This window comes from Podarcis muralis, chromosome 6, assembly GCF_964188315.1.
Source record: "Podarcis muralis chromosome 6, rPodMur119.hap1.1, whole genome shotgun sequence".
Lineage (NCBI taxonomy): Eukaryota > Metazoa > Chordata > Lepidosauria > Squamata > Lacertidae > Podarcis > Podarcis muralis.
Window position 1 is genome coordinate 52,190,247 of NC_135660.1, and position 12,573 is coordinate 52,202,819.

Here is a 12,573-nt window from a genome sequence, read left to right on the forward strand (position 1 = left end):
TCTGACGTACTTCTAACCTACAAAAAAGCTAGTAGCAGTCATATAGTTTTTAATTATATAATATATCCCAGATGGTTCTGTGTGATGTATCTTTAAGATGTTCATTTATAAAACAGACCATATGATTATTTGAAGTAAAATGGTCATATGCATACAAGTGCCATAGCTATTGAAAACTACAATTTTAGTACTTCAAGTAAAATGAAAACATGCGTTCAACGACTGAGGACAAATCTTGCTGGAAAATAAATATTCTGCTGTAACTTCCTAAACAACAACAACAAAAAATCCCGCAGACTATGATACCTATCATTCAGGAAAGAGCAAGGAAAAGGGTAAGATTTCAAATGTGTAAACATGTAGAGAAAGCCTTGATAACCAAATATTATTTGGGTACAAACTGATAGTCACAACTGCTGGGAAACGGAGAGATAAAATGACAACTTGGCATACTTTGATCATCTGTTTATTGTTCTAATGAGGAACTTTGCTTTGGGAATATCATCTAAACCACTTTCTCATCTCTTGTCCTACTTGCTTCATCTCCCTTTCAGTTCCTAATTAGGCTTTAAAGAGCTCTTGCTGCCCTTTCAACTGGCTATTGCTCCTGTTTAAACACTGTTCATTCACAGACAGGTGTTGGCATCACCAGAGCACAAGGCATATAAACTTAATTACCAAACACCACTTCCAAGGGAATAAAAGAAATAATTTATTGGAGGAACGTCATTTAAATTACTTCAAACTACTTACAGAATAATCTTACAACATTTGAATTTTTACAATAGTTGTGTTTCAAACTTACTATATAAAAACATGCTCTAACTGTATTTTGCTCAAAATGAACCGGGCATCAGCATTGCAAGGTTAGCTCATTCCTAGAGAGGAACAAGTCCAAAACTGGATTATTTTTATCACCTTTAATTTCTCTAAGGAAAACTAATTGCTTTCTTAAAAAAAATTCGTTCGCTAGCAATTTATTGCTTAATGTTGGCTGTTATCATTAAAATACATAGAAGCCAATTAAGCATTTTCCAGACAATATACTGAAAACCATCTCTAAGGCTGCAATCCTACACACACCTACTGGCAGTTAAGTGTAAGCCACAAATGAATTCAGTGAGTGATATTAGTCATACTCAGAGTAGACCCATTTTAAATAATTGATTTCAATGGGTATACATTGTGTGTGACTAATGTTGGATACTAAATATATATATATATATGTAAGATATGCCTATGGACTTAAGTTATGACTAAATTTCACTAGAATGCACCCCAAAACAAGTTAAAACATTTTTTATAAAAATATTACCTAACTCATAGAATAGGCTTGAGCACTAGTATATTTCTAAAGCAATGGGAAGGTTTTTGTTTTGTTTTGTTTTTATTCTGACCACATTAGCTATTCTCCTGAATTTTCAGGGTCAGCTGAATATTCCAAACAAAAACAGATTACACTTTGTGAGCATTTTTAATCATCATGAGAGTTCATTTGTTATTTGTATTAGCAATCTTGATATATTTACTCATCAACTTAGCACACTCACTTTGTTAAATCCTCCTGAAACATCTCATAAAGATTCACAGGATTTAGAATTGTGAAAGACTAGTTGAGTTCATTGTCTTCCAGTAAATCTGTTCCTTAAGAGTGTGTATTCCACTGAGCAGACTGAATAAAGATGGAATAAAGACTATTGCTGCAGCTAATTTATTAACCATAACGCCATTATGGTACTGCATGCTGACTGCTCTGGTTGTCTCAGTTAACATGACTAAGAGACTGGAACAACTTCCCCGCAAGGAAAAGCTGAAGAAGAGATGAGGCTGTCCATGCTAGAAAAGGGAACAGCTAGATGTGGGAGGGACATGGTAACGGCTCTTAAAATTATGGATGAAGGATTTTATTTTTCTTTCATGTAAGGAATGCTCACCTGCTAAGAGGGGAAGTGGGGTTATGTTGGTGAGCACACTAGCAAACCAGTCAAACGCACTGCCAGCTGCATGTTAAGCAAGTATGAGAAGAATCCCTACATTAATTCGAAGAGATGTGTACAACTCCTCTACATAAAGCTGGGTCCTAGGTCAGTCATGATTCCACCCTCCACTTCACATGAGGAGGAGCTCTACACATGTATATCAGAATAAAAGGAGAGCACATTCTTGCAACAGGTGGTGGTGGTGGTGGTGTGTGTGTGTGTGTGTGTGTGTGTGTGTAGTCGGTGCAGCAAATCGATTTGCTAGAACTCTTCATAACAACCACAGAACTAAAGATCACCACATTACATTGATTGGCAGCCAGTTCAGGAAAGACAAAAACATTTATATAATATAAATAAATATGCCATTATCATAATCTACTTATGTAGATCTATGGTGTGGTCGCACTTGAAAACTGTGTTCCGTTCTAGCAGCTGCATTAAAAAAAGAAGATGTAGAGTTGGAAAGGTTGTATGGAGCAAGACAAACCAAGAGACAGTATGCCTTTGAATGCCAGTTGCTGGGACGCATGAACAGGAGTGCCCTATTGCGCTAATGTCCTTTTTCTGGGCTTCTTATAGGCATCTGATTTGCTACTGGGAGAACAGAATGCTGGACTTTGATGACTCAGCAGGGTTATGTTCTTATATAATTAACTGAAACTTACTACCACACTAGCTTTGATGGTGGTTGCTAAATCGAGTCCACATGTTCAGAGGCAGTAGACCCGCAAATATCAGGTGTTGGGATGAACAACAATGAAAGACTGCCTTGCTTATGAGCTTCTTAGAAGCATCTGGCTAGACACAGTTAGATGCAAAATGCTGGACATGCAACACGCTTGGGCCTAATTCAGTCAGGTAATTCTTATGTTTATATATATAATACAACAAAGTAAATATTTATGACACACTTAAATGGGGTTAAATAAAATTTACCCTGTTTTATTTTAAAACAACTCTCAGACATCAAGTGGAGTATTGATTAAGAAGTAACTTACCACAGTTTTCCTAAGGTCTTCGATATGCGCAGGATTCACATTAAAACTATGGAAGCAAACAAAATTATATAATAAATTCCTTTTTCCTTTGTTCATATACAGGTAGAACAGAGTCACCTTCAATTCCCACCGGCAGCCTTATCACCCACAAAATAACAACATATAATGTTACAATCAGGTTTGCCCCATCATTGTCACTGAGGAAGTCTTTATTCATTACAATCATACATGGGAACGGAAGGCAGGCAGAAGTCTGTTAGAGAGTTAAAATGCTAGTGAAAGTCACATGTAATCCAGCTGTTAACTTAAAGAGACCCAGTGGTGGGTGTACCATTTTGTGATCCCTCCTCCAAACTCAGTGACCCCGCCTGCCACATTTGCAAACTATTGTTTGCAAGGCACTAAGTAATGACTTGCTACTGTTACATGGCAAATGTGTCCAAAACAAAACATCAATTATCCATGATTCGATCCTGCAAAAGAAAGCTGGCACAATTTATATTACTGAGATCTGTGCGGAAGAGCTAGGATTAAATTTCTCCTGTGTCTGATAAGTAAGGGGACTGGTTTGCTACAATCTATAAAGATTTGATCTCCTGTCCCAGACTTGACAGTCAGGACTGAGGACTCTGTTAGAGTACCATCCACCACATTGCCCAATAGCTTCCCTGCATGAGCTGGCAGAGGTGGCATGTATCTGGTTTGGTGTTGAGGACTCCCATGATGTAGACTCTGAAGGACTTCAACATCCTTGCCAAAGCTACCTTCACAGTCACCACGACAACCATGGGGCAGCCCCAGTGTGTTATCAATCCAACAGAATGACACAAGAAAATATGGTTATTTTCAAGCCTACTCTTGTGTCAGTGAAGAAGTAATCCTTCCCAGCCTTCTTCAAAGCACCATCCAACAGGGGTGTTCTGAAACTCATTCAACAAAATTTAATACACCCATGGGCTTGGCTGAAATGCCAATGGTGAAAGAAGAAGAAGAAGAAGAAGAAGAAGAAGAAGAAGAAGAAGAAGAAGAAGGGAAAATGTTTTAGAAAGCTCTTCAGGACACCAATGAGGCAAGGCCTACCCTAAAGTGCAGGAGTCTGTCGTTGGAGGAGACAATTAACAAGCTGACCTTCATTCCTACTGTGTAGGAGGGGCAATCATGAAGGATGAAAAAATTATCCCCTCCACTTACCAGAAAAAAGGGATTTATGAATAATTATTATTATTATTATTATTATTATTATTATTATTATTATTAAATTGTACTGACTCCACCAAGGGTTGCATTTTTAAATTCAATGCATCATCAACTCTAAATTGCAAGAAATAGTTTCTTAAGAGCTAGCAAACAAGGAATAGCAGATAATTTTTCCTAGTTCTCTCAGAATGACTATGGGAAAATTCACAGGGACAACTCTAAATATAAAAGCCTTAAGATATGTTTTGGCACCTCAGATACACGCCTTGGTATAATTACCACTATCTCTGTATTGCTATTAATTGTGCAACTGCAATAATTATAAAATGACTTAAATGCCTTTTTGAATCTGAAAAATAAAAATGCCCTCGTGGAACATAATTTTCTAAAACAGTTTATACAAGAAACAAAAAGTTGTCTTTATGAAAGGCAAGATTTTAATTGTACATTTTTTAAAAAATAAGAGTTGCTAGGATCAAAAGATTATAAATTTAACTGTCACAGATTAAAAGCCCCTACAGTTTGGTATGTGTTAGTAGATCCATTTCAACATTTGCTGTTCAAAGATCTAAATGACATTCATTTGACTTTGTACTTAAAGATCTGAAAATCAAGATTATTTATTGCCAATTCTTAAAACCAATACATTTTAACCCTTTTGTAAGGAGGCTATTGGAACAGCCTTAGTATGACCAAGGTAGAATAGAGAGGGACTATTACTTCCCTTGATTGGGAACACTCTACTTCTTTTCAAGCAGTCTAGAATAGCATTAGTGGGGTTTTTTTTGGGGGGGGGGTTGTTTGTTTTGCAGCACACTGGGTACTCATGTTAAGTTTGTGGTTTACTAAGACCCCCTATATTCTTTTCACATGTACTACTGGTAATACAGGTATTCCCCATCTTATATTTTGCAGCTGGTTCTTCTTGCCTAAGTGTAGAACCTTTCATTTGTCCCAACTGAAATTCATTTTGTTAGTTTGGACCCAGTTCCCTAAACTGTTACGGTAATCCTGAATTCCAATTCTGTCTTCTACAGCATTAGCTAGTTTGGTGTCATCCCAGTTTGGTGTCACCTGCAAATTTGATGAGCATCCCCTCAATACCTTCATCCAAGTAAATAATAAAGACACTGAACAACAGTGGGCCCAGGAGAGAACCGTGCAGCACTCCACTTGTCACTTTTTTCAGGGATGACAAGAAACCATTAGGGAGTACTCTTTGGGTTCGGTCAACCTGCTACAAATCCACCTAACAGTTACCTTGTCCAACCCACATTTTACCAGCTTCTTGGAAAGAATATAATGGGGGACTTTGTCAGAAGCCTTACTGAAATCAAGATATACTACATCCACAGCATTCCCCTGATCCACCAGGTTTGTAACTCTATCAAAAAAGAAAATGAGATTCGTCTGGCATGATTTGTTTTTGAGAAACCCATGCTGGGTCTTAGTAATCATAGCATCTTTTTCTAAGTGCCCACAGACTGATTGTTGAATTATCTGTTCTAGGACCTTTCCTGATACTGACGTGAAGCTGACTGGTTGGTAGTTACCTGGGTCCTCTTTTTCCCCCTTTCGAAGATGGGAACAACATTTCCCCACCTCCAGTTTCCAGGAATTCTCATCAGGCCCTGGAGATGTGAATTCATTTAAAGCAGCTAAGTGTTCCCTTAACACCTCTTTCCCTATCTTTGGGCTGCAGCTCCCTCCCTGCATCATTTATTCTGTTGGGCACTGCTTTCCTTCCGAGTGAAGACAGAGGCAAAATAGGCGTTCAGCAGTTCTGCCTTCTCCCTGTCACCCAATAGCATTTTTCCATCATCTCCATGCAAGGGACCTACTGCTTGCTTGTTCTTCCTCTTGCTTCAAACATTGTCAAAGAAACCTTTTTAATTATCTTAACCTCCCTTGCAAGCCTGAGTTCATTCAGAGATTTGGCCCTCCTTACCTTCTCCCTGCAGCTGTTGGCATCTCTTTATGATTTCTCCTTTCTTCCATTTCTTATATATGCACTGCTTACATCTCAGATCATCTGTAAGCTCCTTATGCAGCCACACCAGTTTCTTTAGGTGCCTCCCACTTTTCTTTCTTGCTGGAACTGTCTACCATTGTGCCTTCAATATTTCAGCCTTTTGAAAGTCCAGAGTGCATGTCCAACTTCACTCAGTTTTCCCTTGCCTGTGGTGTTTACCTCTCCTACAATTTTTACCCATATACTGTAAGGAACCCAGGGATTCAGAGTGCAGTGTCATCAATACGCAGATGACACCTTACTCTCTCTCTCTCTCCATTCCATCTGAAACAGGGGAGACATATCCATTTCATCTGGCTTCTGGGTTCCAGTTCATTATGACTTCTGTTTGGCTATTTCGTAATTGAACTGCAAATTGGATAATTCTGTAATTTTACAGTTGTTGTTTTTTGTATTTTAAAACCAAGGGACACTTTGTAATTAACTTCACTCAAATATAACACACACACACACACACACACCATTTTTGTGCTTTTCCAGTACTTCTCTAGTATCTATCAATATTCAGGGTTATTAAACACACACACACTCTCACACACACAGAGAGAGTAAAAAACAGTTCATGAAAAGTGAAAAGAACCACACTTTGCAAATATGGAAAAACAGTAAGTCTCAAGACAGAAAACAATGGAACTATTAAGACTGTTTGAAACTTTACAAATACCTGTATTGTCAACAAGAGGCATTCCAAGTTAATGCCCAACACCCTAAAGCCATCAAGCCTGAACATTAAAGCTCATCAGCGTGCAGAAGAATGAAAATTCACAGATGAGGCAAATAATGTTGCAGCTGAGACTGACAGACAAGAAAGCAGAAAGATAAACATAACAGATGGAGATTACTTAAAATATTTAATTTTTTCCTTAAGCTGTGATTTTTTAAAAAAAAGAATGTTTGAAGTAGCAAAAGAACATTTCAAAACATAAGCTGTAAATATAGATTACAAGATATAAGTCAAACCTGCTTTGCTTCTATTTGCCATGATACAGCAAACTAAAAAAAAAAAATGTCAATCTGCTCAAAATCACTTTAAAATTTTGCTATTTTCATTCTTGTCTTCAGAATGTTAGTTTTGCCTGTAATTAGTTCCTTTTTCAGGAGTTAGAAGATCTTTTAATCAATTAGTGTCTTTCCTAGGGCAATTTATTAGGAAACAAAAGTTGAAAAACACAATAATCACATTCTAATAAACACATTAACAATTTTTTTAAAAAAAACTTTATGGCATTATGAAGTATATGTACTTCATCAGTTCATGTTGGCAGATTTACAAAACGCTACTCTGGTAATCTAGGAATCATTTATATTACTGCAAAACGAGGTTTAAAAAAAGGAAGAGCAATTTATGATTACTACTTTTTTAAAAAATCACCAATAAATAAAAGCACAATTTTACTTCAAAAGGAAGAAGGGGCACCCTTCTGACTAAACTAACATGCAGCATATATATATGTTACTTTGTGACACAATTATCTCAGTTTTCTGTTCCGCTGTTCCCAAAATGCAACAAACTCCAGATGTGATCTGGGGTTAATCAATCTCACTTTAACGGGTACATCCCTAGCAGTACCATCTTAAATCATTTATTTCATTGGGATTCATGCCACAGTAACTCTTTGACAGGACTATTGTGGGGCTGCCTTTGACAACTTCTTGGAAACAAAATACAGGTGCTAGATTACTGATTGGGACTGTTCCCAAGCACACTTCAACATGCTGGTTGTTACCCTTTGAAACGCTAAACAGCTTGTGGCCTGGCTACTTGACTCTCCCTCTAAATGACTGAAAATGTCCCAAGCGTTAAACCATCAATTTTGGTCTTGGTCAGCAGCTGGATGGATGATCACCTGAGAACCATGTGAATGCCACTTCATGTTCCACGATGGAAGAAAAGCAGGATATAAATGAAAGTAAATCAAAAAATGTTATTTTGCCCCTACACACATAAGCCTGCCTAAACCCTCTCACATTCTTCTCTTGAGTCTGTCTGCTAGTTGAGGGACTTCTCAGTTGAGTCCCTCTTGGATGTGGAATGACCTCTTCAGAGAAGCTTGCCTGGAATTAACTTTAATGTCTTTTCAACAACAGCCCAAGACTTTAATTACCTGGGCATTGTGTTATGTTTTTATAGGAGGTTTTAGAACTGCTTTATAATGTCACTAGGTTTTTGTGAATTTTAATTTTATTAAATTTATAAAAACTCTGTTTTATGAAGTACAGCTGGCTCATCTTCTGTGAAAGAATATAAGCAGAAGGAAGGAGAAGGTGATGCACTAAGCAACAACCTGTACTAATGTCTGGGAAATAACTACCAAATGAACTTACTTTTCTAGAAATGAATGAAAAGGTGGCAAGAGATATCAAAGAGACAATGATTACAACTTCCACAAGAGGCTGAACTTAGTGGAACAGAAGCCAAATACATGATAACGCTACATGTGAATAAAGCTACAGATCAGATAAAGCTGGAATATAGCTACTCTAACAATAGCTTTTAAGCAACAAGTTTAATACAGAATATTTGAAAAATGTTACAGAAATGTCATACTGACATCTGACTGTTCTGGAGTCAGATATTTAGAAAGCTTCCTTCCCCAACTTCAAAGGATTCACGGTAAAAGAAGAACTTTTCAGTAGAGAAGTGCTCATATATTTATTTTATTTTTATTTATTTGGGGACACAGCCTAGACACAAGAGGGACATAGCTTAGAAGGTTATATAAGCATGTTAGCCCTATTGCTGGGATGCAATCCAGTGGTCCCTGGAAGGACATTCCAGGGCCAGAGGATAAATCAGATTTGCCACCTGATGTTGAAGACAGAGATTTAATGTTGGAAAGGCCAATCCAATGTCAGAGACTCCTTCACCAACACCTCAACCCAACCAACCTTCTACCTACTCGTATAAAAATAACAATAAAGATGATAATGATATAACTGTTCTCATTGGCCCAGTTATTATCAATATATGCTGCCAAAGGCAGAGTGAAACAAAAATGAGTGACAATGACAAAACTGCCCAGTGTGCATGTTATTTACAGCCCCATATTTATGTAAGTGGGTACAGTCTTGGAGCCTAAGAACTTAATAGGAGTATATAAAACTGCACTACTAAACTCACAACCATCATGAGTGCTAGTTGCAAGAAAGACCCAAAAAGGGAAATATTTAAAAGATGTTCCCTCTAGAGCTTAACAGGGAAAGCATGCAAAAATATATAGGGATGCAAAGGGATGCAAGGCCCGGTTCCAAGAATAAATAAACAATATTCTTATTTAGTTGCAAAGTAATATGGTTTAGTGCTCGGATTTTCACCATCATTTAAGGAAATATGACGTGTCAATTGGAAACTTGATTAAAACTGATGATTCCAAATGACATTTTTCTGATTTAAATTAATGATTTCATTTTAAGTTGATCTACCCTGTCTAGACATAAATCCCATTTATTTCAGTGAAACTATGAGTTCCACCTAGAACCCTCTTTCAGTTAGGGATGATCACTTTCAAGGTGGGTTGGGGCACAAACGTCTTTCAGTGCTGCCGCCATTTCAGCTGATACCCACTTCTAGGGGTGCCAACTTGAACAAACTATTGGGGGGGGGGGAGGTCAGTCCTGCCCCGCATAATCGATCACAAGATTCAGTGCACACACACACCATTTGAACGGCAATGCCCATCAACTTTGGGGGGCCCTGGTCCCCTCAAATATTTTACTGGGAGGAGCCAAAGGGACCTTGGCCCCTATAAACTGGCTCCTATGCCCACTGCTAATGGGCCTTAAATGTTGCCTGGGGCAGGAAAAGGATCCGTTTCCTAAATCTTACAGGAAAGGGCTGCCCCTCTGGGATGCAACCTTTTATGTATCCCAAAACCAGCACAGAATAAAGGTATTACCTATCGTGGAGGACAAAGGGCAACAAATCTCTTCAGCCTAATCCCACCACCGACGTTCAAGTGACGTCTACTCCAACTTTGGCACCTTTCGTTCTTGCTGCTATCTAAGAGTGAATTGTGCCCCATTCGAAGATAAATTACCTCATTAAAATACTATTTTCTTAATATGCCATTTTCATTTTTCTCTTTTCTCCCTAGTAATCATTGTAAAGGGCACTACATTTATTGCCAATTTTTAAATGAAATTTCGATCTTAAAAGGGTCCTCACGGGTGGGTGGGTGTTGCTATTACCCTGACTGTTATATTGTAGAAATGTAATCTAAGGAGTTTATATATAATAAAAAAATACTAATTAGACACCTCACTGAGACACCTATCTATTCACATTCTCAAATCTGGCATTTGATCATGCTAGTAACAACCTGTCCCCTTTAACTACTGGACTATTTGTTACCCTGTGTCCAGTGCCTAAGAGCTTGTTAATTACCCAAACTCTCTTTCTGTAGGTCTTGTTAATTACCCGTCTCCTGTCTCAAAGGACCTTGTTAATAACTTCCACAATCCCTCTAAAGAGGGCCTAACAACACATTAAAATTAAAGATGCTTTTCTTTTAGCACCTGTCAAGTGCTGTAAATTGAGAAATTTTCACATCAGTGTATTAGCCTACTGTAGCGTAGCTTTAAAAAACAAACATTTTTTTTATGGAAATGTTGCACATAGTGCTAGCTATTTTATGGGAAGTTTGTATATTAAGTTGACATTTGTCCTCTGGTATGCTCACTGTACAAGACTGCCATGACAGAGAGCTGCAGATTAACCCCTTGAAAGCCAGTGCAATGAATGATTGCAATTAGACTAATGAAAGCAATCAAACAGCTTGCAAATGCAAACTTTCAAAGATGTGGATTGGGCTTAAAAACAACATAACCCTATTACCACCAAATGCTAACGGGTAGGAGCTACCAAAGCCTAACACAGACTTGTCATTAACATATAACCTTGTCACCATTGGTGACTAGAAATTGCCTGCTGCCCAAGGTAACTAGGCAATAATTCAGATGCTCTGATGTAGCACCCATTTTTAAAATTCTCAACCTGTGGGTCCCCAGATGTTGTTGAACTACAACTCCCATCACCCCTAGCTAGCAAGGCCAGAGCTCAGGGATGATGGGAGTTGTAGTCCAACAACATCTGGGGACCCACAGGTTGAGAACTGCTGCTAGCAGCATGGGGGGGGGGGTGGGTCAGCCCAACATTTTGTCAGTTGCAAATCCACGCAAGAAGATTTTTCCTAAAGCTTTTGCAAAGGCCTTTGCTCTTTGAATTCTTTTTGTGCCCCATCAAGACCTAGTAAATTATGACAGAGATTCAGTCAGCTGAATTGTTCATGTTCTCAAAATATAATCAATTTTTTAAAAATTTAGGCTCCAGGCAAATGCATTCTTTTTCACCCAGGGCCTTTGGATCTTAATTTTTGGCTTATCTTTCAGTAGAGTGAGCTTAGGTCTGTTTTTAATGTGCATTTTATAAGTCACCTTTAATTTCATTTGGGGGGAGCAACTAAATATAATAATTAATAATCATAGATAAAGTGTGGAACACATCTACTTTTTACTACTTCACTACTTTTAGTAGCATAAGAAAGACAGTATGCCCATTCAGATCTAATTCCAAAACCATGATTTAATGCTAGCCAGCTCACAAGCTTTGTGTGCATTACTACCTTCTCTGTTTTCACACACTGTGCAAAAGAAATCAGAGCACACATGTGTGAAAGTGAGAGTGACCAAAACATGGCTCAGCATTACATCTCTAGTCTGTTCCTCTAAAAAGGTCCACCCTACAAAGGAGGGAGCATTTCAAGGACAATAAGAAGTTTTTCTTGTTTAAATGGACTTAAATCCTGCATTTTTAGCCCTAAGCCTTTTTAAGTAGCTAAAAATGTTAAATAATTATAAAAAAACACCACAGTATAAAAAGCTACAATACAACCTTTTTTAAACTAAACAAAAACAAGCCAGTTATTCAATAAAACAGAACTCAAACAATGCAGCCAAAATGCTTTCCTGAATAAAGTTTGTGTAAATCTTCAAAATAAATAAATAACTGGGCAATGAATCATGCAGGCTAGCTTCTCTGGGTGGAAAGCACACTGCAAAATGTGCTTGATCTCTCAGGCACTGTCCAAAACTTTGATAATAAGGATACACTGAAGAGGGTCTCATTATTTTAAGGTGGATTTGGGGGCATATTCCTTCAGTGCTCAGAAAATTCTATCTAATCAGTTAAGGGTAGAATTGGCCTTTGCATGCTGAGCTATGCAAGGCTGTTATTGGGGGAAGGAAAGGATAGAACTTCCCACACAAAAGCTGAGTGAGCTCCTTTATAGCATAGCAGTAGCCATCTGGGGTTAAATATTACTTTTGAAATATACTTCTAATAAGAAAAAAAAATGATAACCTTGAT

General features: G+C 37.8%; 1 protein-coding gene across 1 annotated transcript in view; it reads right to left on the reverse strand.

The window, feature by feature from the left end:
• RAB11FIP2 (RAB11 family interacting protein 2) overlaps positions 1 to 12,573 on the reverse strand; it is a 32,499-nt gene that overhangs the window by 7,789 nt on the left and 12,137 nt on the right. Inside the window, exon 4 of the mRNA XM_028730116.2 lies at positions 2,981 to 3,026. Coding sequence (XP_028585949.2) covers positions 2,981 to 3,026 — 46 coding nt within the window. The remainder of the gene's footprint in view (positions 1 to 2,980; positions 3,027 to 12,573) is intronic.